General features: G+C 47.6%; 4 protein-coding genes across 4 annotated transcripts; 2 read left to right on the plus strand and 2 right to left on the minus strand.

The window, feature by feature from the left end:
* The first annotated feature begins 5,016 nt into the window (after positions 1-5,016).
* On the plus strand, positions 5,017-5,336 carry F5147DRAFT_703047 (uncharacterized protein). The gene is given in 2 exon segments (XM_041437828.1): positions 5,017-5,245; positions 5,261-5,336. 2 exon segments carry the CDS (start codon positions 5,086-5,088, stop codon positions 5,320-5,322), a joined length of 222 nt encoding a protein of 73 aa, XP_041291109.1. The 5' UTR covers positions 5,017-5,085; the 3' UTR covers positions 5,323-5,336.
* Positions 5,337-10,283: 4,947 nt separating this feature from the next.
* F5147DRAFT_761988 (uncharacterized protein) lies at positions 10,284-11,494 on the plus strand (the record flags this gene model as incomplete). Its single annotated transcript, XM_041440557.1, has 8 exons — positions 10,284-10,305; positions 10,387-10,405; positions 10,466-10,654; positions 10,739-10,781; positions 10,836-10,915; positions 10,971-11,036; positions 11,092-11,157; positions 11,230-11,494. The coding sequence occupies 8 exons, from the start codon at positions 10,284-10,286 to the stop codon at positions 11,471-11,473; spliced, it is 729 nt and encodes a 242-aa protein (XP_041291110.1). The 3' UTR covers positions 11,474-11,494.
* Positions 11,495-11,675: 181 nt separating this feature from the next.
* On the minus strand, positions 11,676-13,357 carry F5147DRAFT_579646 (uncharacterized protein; the record flags this gene model as incomplete). Its single annotated transcript, XM_041431496.1, has 5 exons — positions 11,676-12,367; positions 12,420-12,494; positions 12,549-12,738; positions 12,787-12,989; positions 13,036-13,357. The coding sequence occupies 5 exons, from the start codon at positions 13,355-13,357 to the stop codon at positions 11,676-11,678; spliced, it is 1,482 nt and encodes a 493-aa protein (XP_041291111.1).
* Positions 13,358-16,742: 3,385 nt separating this feature from the next.
* F5147DRAFT_654250 (uncharacterized protein) lies at positions 16,743-17,561 on the minus strand (the record flags this gene model as incomplete). Its single annotated transcript, XM_041433854.1, has 1 exon — positions 16,743-17,561. One exon carries the CDS (start codon positions 17,559-17,561, stop codon positions 16,743-16,745), a length of 819 nt encoding a protein of 272 aa, XP_041291112.1.
* Positions 17,562-20,415: the final 2,854 nt, after the last annotated feature.

The following is a 20,415-nucleotide window of genomic DNA, read 5'->3' on the forward strand; positions in this document are numbered from 1 at the left end:
ACTTGAAATTGACACTTCACGCGACATGCGTTGTATGAACATCCAGAATAGAAATTGTTTACCTAAAATGTGATGCTAGAACAACGATAGGACGCCGTTCCTGGATGTACAATGGTTTCACCACTGATCACACTTTCACCACTTCCTCACCACGATTACTTGCTTGAACATTACTTGATACTGTCATTTATTTTCCACAATGTCCAACAAAAAAAGAAAGTATTGCCATTGCTCTCTTGAATGCAGACACCTTCTCAGTTATCGCCAGCGACTCCGTCACTACAAAAAAGCAAAACTTATCAATCTATCACCTTCCGTTTCCCCCACGGAATCATCGGAAGATCCACAGACAATAAATCTAGAGCCTGAGATTCACGCATCCAATGCACCTGGTGATGTGAGCATGAGCGAGCATGATGAAGACTCAAGCCCAAACTATTCAGATCAGGAGTCTGATGAAGATGCTGCGAGTAATCTGAGTCACGCAGACGAAATTGTTCCATATGATGAAGAAGAAGAAAATGATGGTGTAGACGAGTTAGATGTGAGAGGTGGCCATATAGATGCTGAGATTGAGGCACTGCATCATTCACTTCGTAAGTTTAATCGCTACTGGAAAGTATTTACTAGTAACAAATGAGATTAAATATAGGCAATACCTTGTTGACAGAGCAGGATAGAGATAACCTCCGTGCTCACAGTCTCCGCATCAAGAGTCATATGCCGCGTGCGACATTCAATGAACTGCGGGAGAAGTTTAGTCACAAGATGGACATCGACTCCGAATATAAGATGCTCAAGCGTTTCGAAGGACTCACTACTATCACGCCCATGAAAATAGATTGCTGCATCAATTCCTGCATTGCATATGCTGCAAGATACAGTCACAGTGATTTATGTGACTTCTGCGGAGAAAGACGTTTTGATGTTCAAGGGAAGCCTAGACGTCAATTTTCCTACATGCCGCTGGTCCCTCAATTGCAGGGTCTGTTTGCCCGAGAAGATACAGTGGAAAAACTCTTATACCGCCATCAATATGACAGCAGCCCCCATACCATCAATGATGTCTTTGATGGTGAGATCTATCAGTCTCTCCGGGACAAGTTCGTGCTGGTGGATGGCGTTCAGAAAAACTATAAGTACTTCTCTGGAAAAAATGACATTGCATTTTCCTTAGCAACTGATGGATATCTACTGTTTGGACGATATCGCAAGGGGCCTTCTGCGACACCAATCCTTATCCAGATCTACAACTTTCCCCCCACTATACGCACCCACCACGAACATCTGATTTGCCTTGGAGTCATTCCAGGACCAAAATCTCCAAAAGATATTGCATCCTTCCTCGTCCCATTTGAGAACGAGTGTGCCAAACTTGCCAATGGCGCACTCACCTTTGATAGCCTTGGGAAGCAAATGTTCTGGCTCCATGCCTACAACATTTTCAAGCTTGGTGATATCCTTGCGATAGAAAAACTACTGGAAATCCGTGGCCATAATGGCTTTGCACCATGTCGGTCATGTCTGATCACTGGTGTTCGAAATAAGTCTGCAAATAAGACTAATTACTATGTCCCATTAACTCCCCCTACTCAACCTAATACTCCGAACCTACACTGGGACCCCCTTCAGCTCCCCCTTCGCAGCCATGCTCATTTCGAAGAGGTACTGCAAGAGATGGACGATGCAGACACTGCTGCGGAGAAGGAGAGGATTGGCAAGAAAAATGGTCTCCGTGCAGGCCACCTTCACCTTTCTGACAGGCGGCGAGTAGGGTCAATTGACTTTGCCAAGTCCTTTCCTTGGGAATGGATGCACGTCTTCCTTGAGAATATTGTCCCAATGCTTGTCAAGCACTGGACTGGAAAATTCAAGGGTATGGACGCTGGAAAAGAAGATTATGAGATAGTTGATCATATATGGACTGAAATCGGAGCAGAAACTGCTGCTGCAATCGCAAACATTCCTGCTACATTTGTTCGAGTCCTCAGCAACATCGCGGATGATCACTCAAACTTCACAGCAGAATCATGGTCATTCTGGATCATTTACCTTGCCCCAACACTCCTGCGTAATCGTTTTCCGAACACAAAATACCACAAGCACCTTTGCGAGTTAGTTTGGATCATGAAAAAAACACTACAGTTCTCAATCACGCATGCGGAGATCGATGAATTGGAACAGCGAATTGCAAGCTGGGTAGTCAAGTATGAAAAGTAAGCAGTCTATTGCAGGACGTGGTAGAACATGGCTGATATCATTATAAGGTACTACTATCAGCATGACGAGTCAAGATTACCAGCCTGCACTCTTCCAATTCACGGAATGCTTCATATTGCTGATGACATTCGTCGATGCGGACCTGTGTGGACCACATGGTCATTTTTCCTGGAGCGCTATTGTCAAAAATTCAAAATAGCACTAAAGTCAAGAGTTCAGCCTTGGGGAAACCTTAACAAAGAAGTTCTATATACGACGTACCTTCAGCAAGTGGTCCTTCGGTATGACGTCCAGGAGGAAGTGTCACTAAGTATTCGGAGGGATTGGTCCCAGCTAACAACGCATGAGACTGTTTTCGAAGATTGTAAGTCACCATCCAATGACTCGAGATAACAACATAAACAGTCCTACCAGATGATGCTTATGTTCTTCGTCCCCCTCGAGTGACTTCATATGAACCTGACCATGATGAGCGGGTTAAAGTTGCATTGTATTTCAAGCAACTCATTGGCGGAAGGCGAGCGGTGATTGTTGCACGTCTTCCAGCTGTGATGGCACTCTGGAAAAAAGTTCGTATCCAAAATGGCGGAGACAGTATTCGGACGCACAGTGCCACCAGGTCATCCAAAAAGCAAAGGAACTCGTCATACGTTCGAGTGAGTCTACTATATCACACATTAGTTCCAAACTTGACAAGGTTACTTAGTACGAACTTGAATATGAAGACCGTGTAAATGGAGCTCTTCACGTGGTTCAGTTGGTGCAATATGGTCGTCTCGAGAAAATACTGGTTTGCTCGTTGTCAAACGACACTCAGTGGCTAGGGCTTGCTGGCAAAACTCTTCTGCTCGCGCTCATTCGACCATGTCAGACCGAGGGTAGAGATGCTACCAAGGAGGAAGCGCGTTATTCAAGGAACCTTGCCAGCATCATCACCGACCTACGGAATGTAAAAGGAGTTGTAGGGAGGGTCAAGAGTCGCGGGGAATGGACTATCATTGACCGCAGAAGCAGTTTTGCGAAACCAGCCTTTGATGGTGCTGGGTATAATACAGATGAAAGTGAGGCGGAGTAAATGTTGATATATACATACGAGGAGCTGGAACGTGTACAGTGTATTTAATTGCCGCTTGTCCTGAAAACAGAAGCCTACTTCTTGACAATAGAAACGGCAAACATATGGAGACTGCAGGTCGTGTGCCGAAATGCAGGGAACTGAGCAAACGACATCAACGAATAAGTGATAATCACCGGAAGTGCGGGCAACTCACGCGTCCTCATTATAGTCATTCCCATGAGCATAGTCGTCGCCGTTCTTAAAGGTTGCGATATGGTCTTCTGGCTCTTCTTGGACAGGCAGCGACTTGTCGGGAGTTCGGGTCTTCATGGCCTGCAGGGGAGGTGTATTGCTTGCAAATTTGCTGACCGCAGGCGGCGTGACACGAGCATCGTCGGTGACAATGGCTTTCCGCACAGTGGGCGGCGGACTGGGAACCCTAAGGGAGGAGCTTCCATTAGATTGATATGAGTCCCGCTTATACGAAACGTAGTCCACGTCCACTGCAGTCACACTCTCACCGCCTGACGAGCCAGTAGGCGTGTGGTAAGGGGGAGAATGAGAGGGCTGATTGAGTGGAGATAGGAGTTTCGTCACGTTGGGTGCGGCTTGCGTCAAGGCCGGTGGAGAGGAGGTTCGTTTTGACTGCGGGGGGATGTTTGCAGTGGTGGGACTCGCTTGTTGTGCCTGACGCTGATTCGCAGACTGAGTTGCTGTTCAAAAATATTCAGTACTTGCGGCACTGACGAAGTGAACGCTGAAAAATATTCAGTACTTGCGGCACTGACAAAGTGAACGCTGAAAATTAGTCAGTGTCACAAGTACTGACAGACGTGACTCTCACGTCAACACTGAAAATAATGGGTTCTTTTTTCAGTATCTACGTCACTGGAATATGTCACTCAGGGTTTCTCACGTTTATTTTCAGGGTATTTACTTCCCACAGTGTAGTACAAATGGAAATTAATAAAATAAGGTCACTATTCGTCCGATGTACTTAAAGTTAGAACGGGACCCCACCCTCGAAACGTCCGCTGGGTGGAGGCATGTCATTTAGTTTGTTCACTCCGTTCGATTTCTTAAACCCATTGGAGTAAGTTGAACGTGTTGCGAGCTGCGTCCAAATTCCGCATCAGTGGCGTTCACTGGTCAAAGTTTATTTTATTCACTGAACAGTCCAGAGCTCGAAAATGACCTCTACTACAAGCCAACTGGAACAAAGTCTAAGAGGACTTCAGGTGAGTGACTTCTTCATCTTCAATTAATTCGATGCGTACTTAGTATGCCGCGGTCCGGTCCAGAACCATGGTTCGAACCGGACTTTTGGTCCGGTTCTCCGCGGTTCGGTCCATGGTTCTCGCGCCAGCCAGAACCGGACCGGAAAACGGTTCTCGGTTCTAGATCTTCCCAAACGGTCCAGTTCTGGTTCGGCCTTCCCGAACCATTCTGAACCCTTATCCACTTCCACTTCGACAACTGTCGTCTTCGGGATTCACGTTGTTGATTAATCAAGCTACATTTAGCCTTTTCGAAGGTAAGCACTAACTAATTAAACTCTCAAGTCTCTCACCCGCTCACCTCTATAACAGGAAGTTCTATTCATTGAGGACTGGCTACAACACTGCGCAAGACTACCTTTTACTGGAGGTGGATGTGTTAGGCGCGGTCAAGGTGGATTTTGGAGGGATTGTGTCTTGCACTATGCTGCAGAGGTGTGTATTTGTGCTCTGAATGCTGATGGCTCCCTCGAGGGCCAGCACCCATCGCTACCAGCGCACGACCCATCACACGCCACACCACCTGCGCCTATGTTGATGCCCGCCACCTCACCGCATCCCCTCTCACTCGCTTGCTGTTCTTTCTGGCTGGCTTTTGCTGGCTCACTCGCCGTGTCTCACTCACCCACTGTCTCTTGCTCACTGTCTCACACACCCGCTGGCTGCTCTCGCCCACTGTCTCTCACCCCGCTGTCTCTCACCCCGCTGTCTCTCACCCTCCGTCTCTCACAGCCTGCCTCGATGACCTACTTTCGGATCCAAAGGTGAATCGATATGCATGTCTCATTGCATATTCTCACAACTGAATGCGCTCTGCTAGGCCAACAAGTTGGCACTCCATGTACGGGACACGCCACCCATGTACGGGACACGCCACATGTTGACAACACCACCGGGAAAGTTGGTCCCGTTTTCTGGAATGTAGCTCTTGGTGGCGCAATGGTCTCATTCGAGTTTTGGGCTACTCAGTGAGTTCTCTCTGGCATGCTTTGTGGAGCTCAAGTATGTGTAACGTTCCCACCGGTCGCATCATATTTTGGATCGAACCTCTCGTGCCAACCCAACTCCCAGTACCCTCTCACTTCCTTTGGCACCCTCTCGCTACCTTTGGAGCCCTCCCGCCATCAAGTTGACAAGTTCAGCGCCCTCTCACTACCTTCAGCATCCTCCCGCTTAGCACATCCAATGCCACCAGCACCATGCGCAAACGCGCAGCGCATGTAGACTCGACTCTAGATGGGGAGTTCTCTCAGCTGCAAAGGTGCGTCATGGTGTTTTATTGTTTCAGTGTCTAATAAATTTATTATTTGTATATGGTACCCGCGCTCGCCACCATCTCACGCTGCTGCTCACTGCCATCTCCTGCTGCTGCTCGCCGCCATCCTCGACCCATGCTCATGATCGCCATCCTTCGCTGCCGCTTTCCTATTTCTGGTTGTGTCAACCCCTCGTTATCACAATCACTCTCCTGATACCTCTCGCGCATGGTAATTGGGGGGGAGCAGCCATGTTATTAGATTAGTTACTCAACATGTATACTACTTAGTACTTTGTCAATGTTTTTTTGCGTGCTCTTACAGTTTTTTTTTTGGTTCGGTTCGGGTTCGGACCCCCAAAAAACCGAACCGGACCATAGAGAACGGTTCTCTATGGTCCGGTTCTGGGTTCGGACATTTTGTAGAACCGAACCGATGGTCCGGTTCTTGGTTCTCGTCTAGGACCCTCCGAACCGGACCGAACCGGACCACGGCAGCACTACTACTGCCACTCATTTCGTCCAAAGATTTCAGAGTCTGATTCGCCAGAAACATCTACCATGGTGCAATGGGTGCCTTCTAAATACACTCCAAATGTAACTCAGTACGTTCTCATAAAGCCTTCCCGGGCTCCATGCGGCAACCGTCAGCTGTTTGGTTTTCCCCTTATCAAAAAGGAACTTTGGGACATAGGGACCATTTCTTTCAAGCAAATTTGGCCGGACAGAACTTTACCAGATGATAATGTTTTCATCGCCATGAATTCCCTTACATTTGTCAAGATATATTTCGGTCTTCGCGTTTGCTCTATGGCATGTGGAAAGGTGGTTGGAGACTCGGAGAATATCCCACTAGAGTGTATGTCGTCGCCGGGAAAGGTGCTGTTGTTGGTATTGTGGAGGGATACAGAATCCGAGGCGGCCTGTCCAACGCAAAGTCAAGTGCATTTCCTGGAGGTGAAGCTTAAGCGTTCACCGGGATGTTGGGTGGAAGTCCCAGTACGTATGCATACCCACTTCGTCGAAGAGCCACACCCTTTATTTCTTTTTTTTTAGCAATTTTGATGACTCCATGGCTGGCCATGGTACCTACCTCACTTGTACCAACCAAATTGGCTCAAACGAAAATTTAGCAGGTGCCGGGTGTGCTGAGTGTCGTCTTACATGCAGACATCGCCCAGACACTAGCCGTTTGACTGCATCTCTATGTAAGTTATGACCAACCCAATTCTGTATTGTATCGTCCATGTCCACATCTGCTTTGAATGCTCTCGACAACATTCTAACGGACTTGAAAAGCACGCTTCCATCGATACACTTCCGGCAAATACTCGAAGCTTTGCGCACCTTGATTTTATCTCGAAAGGCGCCAAACATCCAAAATGACTTCAACTCAAGGCTCTCGTATCTGTGCTTGTGGCAGGAAGGCATATGATCCTTCAAACTGCGACTTCCAACACATTCAGAAACTGTGTAAATGCATTACTTCAGTGGCCATACCAGGCTTTTCTGAGATGGTGTGTCAGGAGGTTCATGACCGTCATCCGCACACCACGGGGTGTTTTCAGCAAAGGGAGATTTTTTTCCTCCCTGCTGAGGCTGTGAGGGTCCATTGTCCATGCTAAAGCCGCAGTCGCCGCAGAGTATACTGCAGTTGTAATTGATAGTCGACGGTAACTGTGTAGCACTAGTACTTCGACAGGCACGGCACCTGCTGAAATTCAAACTCCGTGTTTCGCACTGCCAAATCTCTCCAGCCTGGCTAATGATGGGCCGCCATACGCCACTCGCCGACTTGTCCATGGTTATCCCGAGCCTAGGGAGTCACTGCTTTCACAAAGTTGCAGTTTCACCGACAACTTCTACTTTGATCCGATAAGGGTCCTAGATGAGCCTACTGAAATTACCATGCTCAAACACATCAATCATTCAGATATAGTCCCTTAAATTTCAAATCATGCGACCATCATACGTCCCTTAAGTTCCCCCACTCGCTCACTCCCATCCTCTAATAACATGACCCTAGTCTCGAACGATCCGAGTTGGTGGCCAGTCATCAATGCGAATCTTATTAGCAGCTATTTTTCAGGTTTGTCCAGAGCCAGCCCCACGATGACCGTGATGATTTGATTGAAATTGGCTGCGGTTTCTCAGTTGCGGCTTGTGCTGCAATAATGTACGATTGGGGTGAGCAATATTAAGTATGAAAAGACCACTGACATCACGGGATTTCTAGGACTTACGTTTGGACAAGAAGTAGGTCGACACCATTACAGGAGCAGCCATTTTGCTGAGAACAAATTTATAGGTGGAACTGGTCTGGGTGAGCGGACTCCCACATCAAAAGAACGATGTGAAAATACCACAACTAATTTGCGGCAGAGGCAACACTGGTCCCTGATGACCGTATTGTATCTCATCGTATGTAGCTTGTGTTTTTAAGCATGGTTAGCAAGCTGGACTGACTCGAACATATCCTAGGTGCGATATGTTGCAATAGGATATGCTGTGTACGTTTCTACATCTAAGCCATTGGTGTTGCGCTCATTATCCATCTCTCACGATCAGGGTGTTGATATTTGGTATGTCTCCTCACACAGACTCTGTTTCCTTCTTGTGACGGGTGACATCTAGTCAGTGTTCCAACAACTTCAATGTCAGACACAGTATTTATGTCTTCCATTCCCGTCCAAACAACTGAACTAGTATGCAGAGGTAAGATTCTCGAACAACTCGTTGGTTCAATATAATGACTCCCGCAGTTGTGGGTTTGTTACGAGCCTGTGATCCTCCGAAGCTGATAACTAATGTCGCTGAATTTGTCAGGCCTTATCATATACGACACACTCAATTGGACAAGTCAGGTTGTAGAAGTAATACTGGGAGGTGAGCTTTACACCTTCGTGATATTGACTTAACTGACACACCATGCAAGTCATCATGATCGCTCGGTTGCATGCCATGTATCAGCAATCTAGAAAGGTGCTAATATTCCTCGTCTTGCCATAAGAATTGCCAACGCAGTGATGATCGCAATAACAACGATGGATATTTCAGGGGGTAAGTTTGAATTATTTATGAAAGATCTAATTAATATTGTACCACACTCATCAACAAATTTTAGAGGAATTCGTTCTCTCCGGCACATATATGTGCCAGATTGGCTTTATAGGAGATGTTTTACTTTTGAATTCCATGACTTGGATACTTGCTATTGTATGGGAAGCCCTTGCACTATGTCTCGCGGTCCGGATTGCTGTAAAGCGCTTCCGTGAACTGCAACAATACTCGGCAAGAAGCATTACTGGGGACTGTTTTACGGTGTTAATGCAAACTCATCTTAGTTACTTTGCAAGGTGAGCTATGATGTGAATGTGATTCTCTTGTTTCGCTGAAGTTTTGCACGCGCTAGTTTTTTAGTCATCTCTTGCTTTCAGATTGCTGGTTTATTATCTCCAACACTTTCAGCGGTATGCCGATCTGTCACTGACCTCTATGTGCAACCATGATTCATCAATTCTATAGGACATGTTTTCCCTAAACATTCAGATTTATTATGGTTTCGCTCAAATCTTCGAGATGGCACAGCTGTTTGTGCTGGGACCACGCCTCATCCTTTGCGTTCGAGAGTATCATGCAAAACTCGTGGCCGACTCCGATACAGCAAGTGCTATGACTTCAATTGCTTTCCAGGAACGTGTTCACGTGGAAACTAGCAGTAGTGTGTAGCGCATGATATTCTCGATATGATTATTTTGCGATATGCGGGTGGTCTGCAGGAAGTGGGAGAATTTGTTTTTATGTATTCCAGGTTTTGTTCGATGACTTATTTAAGCTGTTTGGTGTTGCGAAATAGATCATTATAGAATGCTACATCACATAAGGCAAGAGATGAAGCTTAAGTGCGCCAGCCTCTTTCAAGGTCGTCGTCGTCCCAAATATTATTTTTGCTTGGCTTTCTACGATTTAGGTCTTCCTACAAATCGATTGTTTAAATAGCCAGATGGGCTCAAATTAGGCATGACGCCCACTTTTTTTGTGCCTTAGGTCAAGACCACCACCCTCGAAACATCTCATCCGCTCCATGAGCGCTGAGCAGCCGTAGGAGCGCTGTGTGGTTCTAGAGTAGTCAGTTGAACGCGTCACGGTCACGATCACACCGGTCACAGCGGCGCAAAGCCCACCTGGCCTTCCCAATAAGTAGCTTTACTAATACAGGACAAATACGTGTGCTGTCAATTACTAGAATAGTCGTTTGCGCTAAAACCTCGACACCAGCCATAAACCTTGCCCCAAATCCTGCGCGTCCTTAGATATATCTACATACAAGCCTCGGGGAAACTAGGTAGGTTCCGTTCCGTGTACATTCCGCCCCGATGCTAATCCGGCTGTTCCCATTTCGTCGCTAAACCATCCGCTCCGCTATACAAACTGTTCCCACGACTTTCCTTCCCCTCCCTCATCGTCGTCTGTGATGTCGAGGCTGTCAGCGATATGTAGGCTTGGTTCTGGACATCGCCCTTGACAAAATCAACGGTTCTGGTGCTCATCTCCCTTTGTTTGTCGCCCCTCGTCAGTGACTCTGGTGTTGGCAAGGTACGTTGCTGCCGTGTCTACCAAGTACCTACTAACTACTGACCTGATGTCGTTCAACAGTCTTGCCTCCTCCTCTGTTTCACAGACGACACGCACACCGAGAGTTATAGCACTGTTTGGTGTTAGGTACATTGCTGCCGCTCCTACCAACAGCAAGTACCTACTGACTGTCATTCAACAGTCTCTCCTCCTCCTCCGTTTCACAGACAACACGCACACCGAGAGTTATATAGCACTGTTTGGTGTTAGGTACGTTGCTTCCGTTCCTACCAATACCAAGTACCTACTAACTACTAACTGTTGTTCAACAGTCTCTCCTCCTCCGTTTCGCAGACGACACGCACACCGAGAGTTATATAGCACTGTTTGGTGTCAGGTACATTGCTTCCGTTCCTACCAATACCAGTACCTACTAACTGTTGTTCAACAGTCTCTCCTCCTCCTCTGTTTTGCAGATGACACGCCAGATGACACGCACACTGAGAGTTATATAGCATTGTTCGGTGTTAGGTACGTTGCTGCCATGTCTACTAATACTAACTACATACTGACTGACGTTCAGCAGTCTCGCCTCCTCCTCCGTTTCGCAGACAACACGTACACTGAGAGTTATGACACTGTTCGGTGTTAGGTATGTTGCTACCACATCTATTAATACTAACTATGTACTGACTGTCGTTCAACAGTCTCGCCTCCTCCTCCGTTTCGCAGACGACATGTACACTGAGAGTTATGGCACTGTTCGGTGTTAGGTACATTGACACACCTTCTACCTCACTTTAGGAACATCCCCCTTTTGTTAATTTCATAATTTTATCCGGCAGGGCTTGCCTCGTCGCTAAACCTTCCGCCCTGCTATACGGAACTGTTTCCACAGCCTTCCCTCCTCCCTCATCGCCGTCTCACATGTTCAGGCCGTCGGCCTTCTCGCAAAATTGTACTCTAAGGCAAGATGGTCTTGCAATATCATACTGGCGAACAACTTGGATTGAATGGGAACAGCAGCGAAGTGAGAAGGAGTTTGTAGCAATATATGTATTCAAAGTGTTTGCAATATCATACTGGTGAACTACTTGGATTGATGATCAACTGCAGTGAAGTGAAAAGGAGTTTGTAGCAAATGGAAGGCATACTCGGAGTCTTCAAAAGACGGTCTCAGACAAGTTAGAAAAAATCAGGCATGGGCATTTGGCCATAGATAGCTGCTAAAGCTCTATCGAAATCAAAGTTTGTAAGCGAGGGATCAAGATTATCTGTATGTGTCATGATATCAGGTACTGGCAGAAGCAGTTGATGTTGAAGGAGCCGAAGTAGATGCAGAGGGAGACGAAGACGAAGGTGCTGAAGTAGACATAGAGAGCTGGGCAGAAGGAGGCGAAGGCGAAGGTGCCGAAGTAGACATAGAGGGCTGGGCAGAAGGAGGCGAAGGCGAAGGCGCCGAAGTAGACATAGAGGGCTGGACAGAAGGAGGTGAAGGCGAAGGTGCCGAAGTAGACACAGAGGGTTGGACAGAAGAGGGCGAAGGCACTGAGGGTGAAGGCGCCGAAGTGCCTGTGTGTGGTGCATTGACCTCTTCATCACTACTCTCAATAGTGTCTAGGCTTTTGTATATCTTCTTGCGACGAGGAATGGAAGGTTCCTCCGTTGGTCGGACGCGTTTTTTCCCCTTGTCTGAGCGAGGCCGACGGGAGGACTCAACAATCTCTCCAGTATTGACCTTCTCGTTGTGCTCTCGAAGGAGCCGCTGGTATTCGTCCTCGTCGAGGAGTCTCCATGAAATCAGCTTGTTCTTCCACATGTCATGGAGCATCTGCAGCTCAGGAAGGGAAGTAGACGCTTCGCTAAGATTTTTGAATGGGATGTGGGCAGGCCAACCTTCACAGATGATGCGATAACATTGGACAACGTTGTGCCAGTAGTTCGCCCACTGCATCATTGCCTTTGGTACCTTAGTGATTTCCTCTAAAGCAAATATTAGTATGATCTGACGGATTTGAATTTTTTTTAAACGTACGAAGTGCGCGATTGATTTGTTGTCTTATTAATGCCCGCTTCTCCGAACAGCAGTCCTTGTAATTGTGGGCGGCACCTGCCCAAATAATTCAAGTATGGTACAATGAAATAGCAATACCGATGAACTCACCTCGCATGCCTTGGATAGCAAAACCTTCCATCTTGCTGACGAGGTGCTGGTCATCAATATTCATTACCGACGCCATGAAATCATTGACACCTTCGGTGGCAAATATTATACCACGTAGTGGGATGTCAGTAGAGCCCCGCACCATGTAAAGAATTGTTTCAGCGCCGGTGTGACACTTAAGACTATTCAACTAAGTTTACATCAGCCGCTGCATAGACTCAATAGCACAAAAAAGCACCTCGTTCTCGATAGCCTTCAGTGTTTGGGTGACATTGTTAATCTTGGACTTCGTTGAGATTTTAATACCTGTGGACTTGAGAAGCTTATTCTCCTCGTATTCTTCGACAAGACGGTCTTTTTCATCCTGAGAGAGCTCGCGATATTCATCGGAGTAGTTATGTAGAAGATCTTGCAGTACACCTTTTCCGGAGCTAGTTTGAGCTAATTACGCTGTCAGTACTTGAACAAAGCAAGAAATGCATCATACCATTTTCATCCTTCGCCTCCTGATTTTTCTTCCAGCAAAATGCATTCCAGGCGTTTGACTTTGAATGCTTGAAGCGCAGCCCTCCACGGCCCATATACAAGTTGTTTGCGACACGTCGGATACTCTTGTGGTGAGACGAGGCGATTGTCTTCACCGTTTCGTCGATATGGAGCCAAGCATCATTGAGTGCTGTCTTGAAACCCTTAGATTTTTGGCGACGCTGGGAGGTGAGAAGAGCTCTAGCTTCCTTGCTGAGGATGACCTTCGGACGACACCGAGATAAACCTTGCGAACGGCGACTCGTTGTTGTGTTATTAGGCATGACTTCACACTGAAAACAAAACAATTCATTGTAAGCCACTTTATATACTTCAGAGAGCCTGAGAAACGAAACAACGACAAGAAATAACGACATGAAAGTCAATCAACAAACTAACGCAGATCTATATTAACGGTTGAAGATCAAAGCACCCTAGAACTTTGGGTGTGCGCACTTACAAAAAGATGAGTGCCATGATCCGAGTGTGTGCACTTACGAAAGGACAAGGGGCGCCATGATCTAGAAAAGTAAAACCAGACTAAAAAAACAGAGCACGCAAATTAAGACAAGTGTGCCAAGCACCTTGAGAATCACAGATAGTAGCATCGAAGTCTGGGGGCATGCATACAATTCAGTTTCATTAAATAAATACTTTGGTCTTCATACCTTTTTGATGCTGCCTAATGGAGCGCCACTCAGGTCTGCATGGAGGGCCTTCGTCAAATTAGCTGCCTGTTCATAAGTGAGATCCCATTTGGGGGACCTTAAGACTACTTCCCACCGGCTACTGCGCACGGTAACAATGAGGTCACAAAGTTTCAAGATCGCTTCATCACCAATTTTGAAGCGATCAAGCATAGCATCAGTATTCGGACCGATGCTAAGCAGGGGAGCGAAAACCTTAGGGTCCGGTACAGCGTTTGTCCCAGACAACAAGAAAGCGTCAGCGTTTCGACGCTGTTTTATCTTGGGGCTTCCGACAGAGCCTGAAGAAGCCAAGGCCGTGGCGTGCTTCACGGCCGCTGACTTCGGGTTTGGTGGCATGCATGACTTGGACGAAGCAGCAATAATAAAGTCGCGCTGAAACTGTTTGGGAGAGCGAGCTGAACACTGAATTCGAGCCCCAGTAGGGCACAATGGTGCAGGTAATGATGGGGATCCAGTTGGGTTCACTGGAGTTGCAGGATCTGTAGTAGTTGAATATGTCAGAAGCAGATAAAAAACGAATCCGAACATACATCGGTTGGGAGGTGTGATATTTTCTATACTGCAACGCTCCATAAAACACCTAAGATGGGGCATTGCAAACTCCTCGCAGAACGCCTGGATGAGAACAGAGACGTCTCCACCAATTTGATCGGGCGCCTCACGCAGTTCTCGTGGAGTGATGTAAAGGTCCACTGCAATACGATCGGGAGTGGTGGTTTCTGTGAAATGAGATCCTGGGCAGCGAATGAGAAGAGACAACCCGCCATCAAGACGGTCTTGAGTAGCAAGCTGGGATGGTGCTAAGTCAGGTTTAGCATAAGATACTCATGGTACATACTGCATCAAACACGTCTTCAAGAGCCATCTCGACAAATTCTTCCTGACTCAAGCTCTGCCTCTCCGTGGACGATGGGATCTTGTTGAAGGCTATATAAGCAGGATGAAGACCACCGAGTGTTTTTGTGTGGTAGTGTGTGCCGTCAAGATGTGACTCGTTTCTAAGTAGTGCACGAGCAGCTGCTTGACGCTCTCCATTGCTGAACCCTAGCGCAAAGTTCGAGTTGGAGTAGAGAGCCGCTAGTCCAGCAGGCGTGAAACGTGGGGGACAATAGCTCAACTCATTCGAGCTTGAATTATCTGTAGAGCGCGGCTTTGAATGAGTAGTCGTACACATTGTTAGTGGTTGAGGTGGGATGCGAAGACCGAGTAAAGCATTACTTGTAGCGGCGCCTATCTTGATATTTAGTAAAGTCAAAAGCGGCTATCTTAATGAAAGTCGTCTACATACGACATACCTGAATCTGGATACACAATCCTAGAATATATATATGCTGTGTCCGTCGTTCCAGTTCATAGACTGATGCTGATAGAGGTGAAGGTGGTTCATAGACTGGTGCTGATAGAGGTAAGGTGAAATTGAGGATTTCGCTGCTGGTCTGGTTCATAGACTGATGCTGATAGAGGTGAAGGTGGTTCATAGACTGATGCTGATAGAGGGAAGGTGAAACTGAGAATTTCGCTGCCGGTCTGTTCATAGACTGATGCTGATAGAGGTGAAGGTGAACCTGAGGATTTTGCTGTCAGTCTGGTTCATAGACTGATGCTGATAGAGGTGAAGGTAAAACTGAGGATTTCGCTGTCGGTCTGGTTCATAGACTGATGCTGATAGAGGTGAAGGTGATTTCGCTGTCGTTCTGGTTCATAGACTGATGCTGATAGAGGTGAAAGTGTAATTGTATTCGAAACATTGAGTCTACTAATCTACAATGGTTGATATATAATCTACAATGGCCTGGGTAGTCTGTATCTGTTCCTCGTGCTCCATAAGGTCCATAGCATGCCCCAAAGCGATGTCATCGACAATATCGTGATCTGGTGAGTGATCGATTTGACGTCATAAATATATTCAACTGAAAGACAAACGTACCAGTGGCAGATTGATAACGGTTCAAACACTCTACTGCACCAGACTCGTTCTCTACCAAGGAGCCAATCCGTCGTCCATGACCTCGAATACCTGAGAATCCAGGTTGCGCCTCAATCTCATCTAGTCGGAATAAATGTACAGAATTGACTGCGGAACGCAGTTTCCAGCACTTCTGCAGCTCCTGACCCAGCGGAGGATTTGAGTCAAGGAGTTTATTGATGGTTGTAGACATCTGTGCGCCCTCATCATGAATGGCAGTCCGCAGATGACGAACTTCAATGTTGAGACGCTCAACTTCTTCATACGCACTGTTACGACAAACGGTCGTGTGCGACTAGGATAGTTCTAACAGCGACAACCACAACAGTGGTACCGAGTGCTGAGAGTCGTCGGCCTTTACAGACAAGCAAAGGTTGCGTACTCGAACGTAGCTCGTGGTGATTAACGAGGGGTTACGCCGAGATGATAGCGGTTCTACAGACAGTGAGAGGCGTCACTGAAGGTACGAGTCGATGTCGAGCAGGTAGCTTTAGCGGGACAAGGAGTTCAAGGGAAAACCTAGTTGATTGGACTAGTTCTGGGTAGTACCTAGTAAGATTAAAGTAAGGAACATCTACTTTAATCTTCGACCTTATATAAGGCTACTCTATCGTATCTAAGCTCAGCCTAAAGCTGGGTTCTAATCTGCTTATCTACATGAGTCAGAGATAGCGTCCATGAGGCGGGCTTCTATCATAGATAGCGTCCATGCGGTACGCTTCCATCAGAGATAGGATCCACGTGGTATCCTTCTATCAGTACATGAGGCAGCACGAGGCTTGCCTTCTATCTTGATAACATAAATAGGTCTTCTAGACCTATGTCGTCATGTCATGTCACGTGCGGTCCAGACCGCTTATCTAAGCCGGCAATTGCCGCTTATCGTCTCTCGTCTATCGTCGTCTATAGAGCTGGTGAGGCTCCGGTATCGTCTATCGTCTATAGCCGTGCGGGTGGCAGAGGGCTGTGTGCCGGCGGGGGACTCGTGCCATGTTACTGTAACATTACCCCTCTACTAGCGTCAAAGTCACCGACTTTGAGTATCCTGTGTTCATCGTCAGCTTCCATCACCGGAGGTGTCGTAGGTGTGGAGACGGCTGGTGCGGGGGGAGTGTCTGGTTCGGGCGAGGGCGGTGCTGGGTGTCTAAGCGTGAGGTCCGCGAGCGCTTTACGGTTATGCTCCCAATCTAAGAGAGCTTCAAAGAACTTCTCTTCATCTCTAAACTCTTGGAGTACGATGCGTCCATTGAGTTGAGGGCAGTGGACCGACAGATGGTCTGGTCCTAGTTCGTCGCAGACGCAACAAACATAATCTGGACACTTTCTAAATGTGTGTCTGTATCCTCCGCAACGCCTACAGGGCGTGGTACGGGTACGATCTATAGTGGCCGCCTTTCGTCTCAGCGGGCGCACTGGTCTGGATCTTTCTTCAGCATGAGGCCTTGCCTCGACTGTTCTGACAGCTTGGTTCGCGATGTCTGGGAAGTCGAGCGGAAGGAGGTGAAGCGCGAGTACGCGAATCCTTTTCTGTAAATGAAGCACGGCAAGTTTCTTCGTGCCTTCATCGAGGTCATCACGATTTACTACGTCTTCCAGTAGCTTCGTGGTACGGATAATGCAGACAGCAAGGGATGTCCCTGCACCGAGTCTGGCGTCTTGCTCACCAAGGATGTCGTCGATCACTTGGGAGTACATGGGGGTGAGAATAGCGGTCTCGCTGAACGCGTTGTTCTCAATCGTCTTTAGGATGCGTCCGTAGTCGGAGTCCTTAAGTGCAATACGGATAGTTTCTTCTTCAATAGAGGTCGTCATGATAGTGGGAGGTTTCTGGGGAAGGATGTTCTTGGGAGAGGCCTTATATGGCTTCCAGATCGTTTCCAAGCTCCGCTTGATTTCTAGACTTATCTTTTGTTGATATCTTCTATCGTTATCTATCTAGCCATGAGGCTGAGATCTTCTCGTTATCGGGACACGAGGGGTGGTTCTTCACTATCAGAGGGGAGGTGCCGTGATAGGTACGATCTTCGTTAATCCTTTGTTTATAATCAGGATCAAGGTTCGTCTTCATCAGAGGGTGGTAATCATTGCCATAATGGAAGGGCGCGTTCCGTTATCGTTTGCTTGATTCGGTCGGCGGATCTAGAGGGTTCCGAGGGCTTGCAGGAGTTTCCGAGGAGTTCGTCTCATGATAGTTTTACCTCATTCCGGAGGATCGTCTTCTTATCTTTTGTTGATCAGAGTCGAAGTCGTTCTAGAGGATTCCGTGGGTGGGAGTTCGCCTCGTGATAGTTTAGCCTCGTTCCGGAGGATCGTCTTCTTCATCTTTTGTTGAGGATCAATCGTGATCTATCTGGATGTCGAAGGGGGTTCTGTGGATAAGAGATCCGCGGGCTTGCAGGAGTTTCCGAGGGTTCGTTCTTTCTCCGGTTCTTCTTCGTTATCTTTCGTTTCGATCTATCTTTCAAGATCTATCTGGATATGGAAGGTCATCTTCTTTTAACCTTTTGTTGATACTATCTTCATAGGGTCGAGAAGGTACGGGGTCCAGGCGCAGGTGCCAAGGCTTGCAGGAGTTTCTTGGGGTCGTCTCGCGAGGAGGGGTCTTCTTAATCTTTGTTGAATGAATCTTCATTGATTGTCGAAGGATCGTGGATAAGGGTTTCCAGGGCGATAGGAGCCGTTCGAGGAGTTTGTCCTTTCTCCTAGTTTTACGTCTTTTCGGACGATCATAGTTTATCCTCTTTGCGGAGTATCGTGCAGTTTAAAGCCGTGCCGGGCTGTCGTTGAAGTCGTCATCAGGGATCATAGAGAAGTAGTCGGGAAATGGTATTCGTGGTGGGGGTGTCGTGCGTGAAACGAGAATAAATCAGGGATTTTACCCCCTCAATAAGCCGTTAGTCTACCATGACTAATCTTCAGTCTAAAAATCAAGGCCGTCATCAGGGCCTTCGTATTCAATGTCATTTCCTTCTTCATCAACCATGCGCCAGTTGTGCGTCGATGGTTCTTCTAAATCCAACCATATATTTTCAATGGGATTGGAAGCAGGGTGTGGCGCGTAGAGCGCCCGAGGTTCGGAAGCGAGCTGTGTTGGTTCTTCGCTTCGGCCATCGTCAGATTCCATATCTGTAAAGCGGACAAATTGCGGTCCGACTTCTTCTTCTTCCTTCTTTACAAGACGAGCAAACTCGTCAGGGTCATTTTCGCTCAGATCCTTCAGGCGATGGGCCTCGTTTATGATACGAACACGTTCTATAAACATGTCGAAGTCTGAGTCGGAAGATGGTTCAGGTGCGGGTTCCCGGTGTTGCATCATTGCATCGATGTTATCAGCGGGGATCTCCGCGGAAGGTATGGAGAGGTTCAGGGAATTCGGGATGGGGTTTTCATCGGCTGTGTCGGTATCATCAGCCGGGCTTTCGTAAAACCTGAGTTTCTTGGCTGCAGGTGGTTCTGCCGTGGATACGGCTCTTCCTTTTCCGAGGACAGATGTTGGCTCTCCGGAAAATACGAATCTAGGGGTCTGAGTTGTTTCTGGTTCAGAGGCCAGTCTGGGCGCCTTTGAGATAGGCGGTTCTTCTGTCATAATTGCACGTCCTTTTCCGAGGATTGGTGCGGGTGTTGCTGAGAACCGATAAGGTTCAGGAGTTTCTTCTTTCATCGGCTGAACAGCCGGTCCGATCTTTTTTGCTGGTGCATCAGGAATGATATAGTCCGTAATCACCGCTGGTCTTATGTTTTTCTTCTGAGTTGTCTCCGGGTCAGTGGCCGGTTTCTTCTGCTCAAATCGTTTTGCCGCAAGGTCAATACGAGGCAGCGAGTTTTTTCTTCCGATCGTTGTTGATCGTGCAGTGGGGAAAGGGAGTTTCACGGATGGCGGGTTTCCGTGCGGTTCCTCGAGAACCGGTACAATCTTCGTTGTTGATGCCAAGCTCATAGAGGCGAGGCCACTGGAGGAAGCGCGGGGAGTGGTCGGTGAAACGGACCTTTTCCTTTTCTGTGCGCACTTCTTTTCTTCTTTCTGGAAGAGGGGCGTCTTGCCGTTCTTCTTCCGGTCGGAGTCTATCTCTTTTTCCTTCTTTCGGGAATCTACGGTGCTTTTAAGAGTCACCGTGCCGTTCGTCCAGTTGATGGCGGGGTTGTGGCTGATAAGCCAAGGTTGTCCAAGCATGAGCTTCTCTTTCGGAGTAAGCTCGGCGAGGTAGAACCGTTCGGTGCATACCCGTTCATCTATTAGGAAGGAGAGGGTGCAATACCTCTCAATTGGCTTCTTTCCAAAGCTGGATCCGTCAGCGTTAGAGAGTATGAAAGGCTTCTCTAGCTGGTGCGACGAGATTCTGTGCTGCGTGCAGAAGTCCTTGTTGACAAAGGACTGGCACGCCCCTGAGTCGACGATCATGGATGTCGAAATGGGGGTGTTTCTCGTTCTGGTTAAGAGGGTGGCGTTCACCCGTAGTTCGTTCTTCTTAACTCCGGTCTCTTTGATAGAGTTCACCCGGAGGTCTTCTTCGATCATCTTTCTCCGCGGGGTTCTGGGCCATTGGGGGCAGTCTGCGGCTTTGTGGCCAATGACGTGGCATACAAAGCATCTTTTCTCGTTTAGGAAGATACGAGTTTCTTTTCCCGTAAGGTGGGAGGCGGCCAAGGTGTTGCGGGAAGTTGCCAT

Source organism: Suillus discolor (genome assembly GCF_016758755.1).
Source record: "Suillus discolor strain FC423 chromosome Unknown F5147scaffold_39, whole genome shotgun sequence".
NCBI lineage: Eukaryota > Fungi > Basidiomycota > Agaricomycetes > Boletales > Suillaceae > Suillus > Suillus discolor.

What these genes read in the sequence shown, in the direction of transcription:
- F5147DRAFT_703047 (XM_041437828.1), top strand. Translation starts at nt 5,086, where the DNA reads ATGTTGATGCCCGCCACCTCACCGCATCCCCTCTCACTCGCTTGCTGT.